Below are 1,481 nucleotides of genomic sequence, written 5' to 3'. Positions count from 1 at the left end.
GGTTCTTGGGGCTGTGGGGCCGCCGCGAGGCGCACCGGGCGGCGGCGGGGACCGCGGGTCCCAGCGCACATGTTTGGCGAGGCGGGGCCTACGAGTCTCGGCCACCGAGAGTCAGACGGGAGGGCGGGTGGCGCGGAGCGGGCCGGGCGACTCTGGTGCCAGCCTTGCGCCGCCGTGTGCCGCCCCACCCCGGCGGCGCGGCCGGCCCGCTCGGCACCAGTTGCGTGCGCGGAAAGATGGCCGCTCCCCGGCCCTGCTGCAGGGAGCTCAAAATGGAGGACGCGGCGGCCCGGGAGATGGGGCGGGTGAGTCACCCACACAAAGGAAAAGGGCCTTTCCCTCCTTTGCCGCCGCTTCCTGTGACCCCGCGGTGTGCCCGGGCGCCGTCCAGGCACCTCCATGACTCCTGCCAGCTTTTGGAGAAGCTCGTTCTCGCGGTGGGGGAGGGGATTTCGTGCGCTGGAGTTTCCCCACACTTGGTGGGTGGAGACTGAAGAGTTCGGCCAGCTTGGCACTGGCTGTAATTCTCCTTGGAATTTGCCCTCTGAGTTTGGGTCCTGGCTTATTCTCAAGCCTTTCAACAGTGGTTCAAAGGTTTTTTCCTGCATTTCAGGTGCCGTGAAAACCACCCATAAAAGCCAAAATGGGGAAGGAAAAGACTCACATCAACATCGTCGTCATCGGACACGTAGATTCCGGCAAGTCCACTACTACTGGCCATTTGATCTACAAGTGTGGTGGGATCGACAAAAGAACCATCGAAAAATTTGAGAAGGAGGCAGCTGAAGTATGTACGATAGCATAAAGGGAAAACTACTTTAACTAAAACACCGAGTTTACTAGTAAAAAAAACAAACCGTTAAGTGGTAGTAGTTATGTAGATTTGGATGTTAATAGGTAAAATAATGACAAATTCACTTTTTAATCTCAACTCAGTTACCATGTCGACTCTGTAAAACCATGTGTCCGCATAGCAGTTGTAAAGCGGATACATACTACTACTGCCAAATAGGGGGAGCAAGGAATTTCAAGCTGGAGTTGTGATCATGTCTTAGTAACCACTCTTAATCTTAACAGATGGGAAAGGGCTCCTTCAAGTATGCCTGGGTCTTGGATAAACTGAAAGCTGAGCGTGAGCGTGGTATCACCATTGATATCTCCCTGTGGAAATTTGAGACCAGCAAATACTATGTGACTATTATTGATGCCCCAGGACACAGAGACTTTATCAAAAACATGATTACAGGCACATCTCAGGTTTGTGGGGTTTAATAACTCCGAGCATGTTTTCTACATGGAGAAAACTGGATTTGTCATCTAACAGTGTATATTATTTTCTTTAAAAGGCCGACTGTGCTGTCCTGATTGTTGCTGCTGGTGTTGGTGAATTCGAAGCTGGTATCTCAAAGAATGGGCAGACCCGTGAGCATGCCCTTCTGGCTTACACACTAGGTGTGAAACAACTAATTGTTGGTGTTAAC

The 1,481-nt window shown here is 51.9% G+C and overlaps 1 protein-coding gene across 1 annotated transcript in view; it reads left to right on the top strand.

Annotated features, from left to right (window-relative positions):
- Positions 1-141: 141 nt before the first annotated feature.
- Positions 142-1,481, top strand: part of EEF1A1 (eukaryotic translation elongation factor 1 alpha 1) — an 8,257-nt gene continuing 6,917 nt past the window's right edge. Inside the window, exons 1-3 of the mRNA XM_012646037.1 lie at positions 142-787; positions 1,078-1,257; positions 1,347-1,481. Coding sequence (XP_012501491.1) covers positions 644-787; positions 1,078-1,257; positions 1,347-1,481 — 459 coding nt within the window. The 5' untranslated portion in view covers positions 142-643. The remainder of the gene's footprint in view (positions 788-1,077; positions 1,258-1,346) is intronic.

Source organism: Propithecus coquereli, unplaced genomic scaffold (genome assembly GCF_000956105.1).
Source record: "Propithecus coquereli isolate 6110/MARCELLA unplaced genomic scaffold, Pcoq_1.0 Scaffold24, whole genome shotgun sequence".
NCBI lineage: Eukaryota > Metazoa > Chordata > Mammalia > Primates > Indriidae > Propithecus > Propithecus coquereli.
The sequence above is the reverse complement of the archived record's forward strand: the minus strand, read 5'-3'. Positions and strand labels throughout refer to the sequence as shown.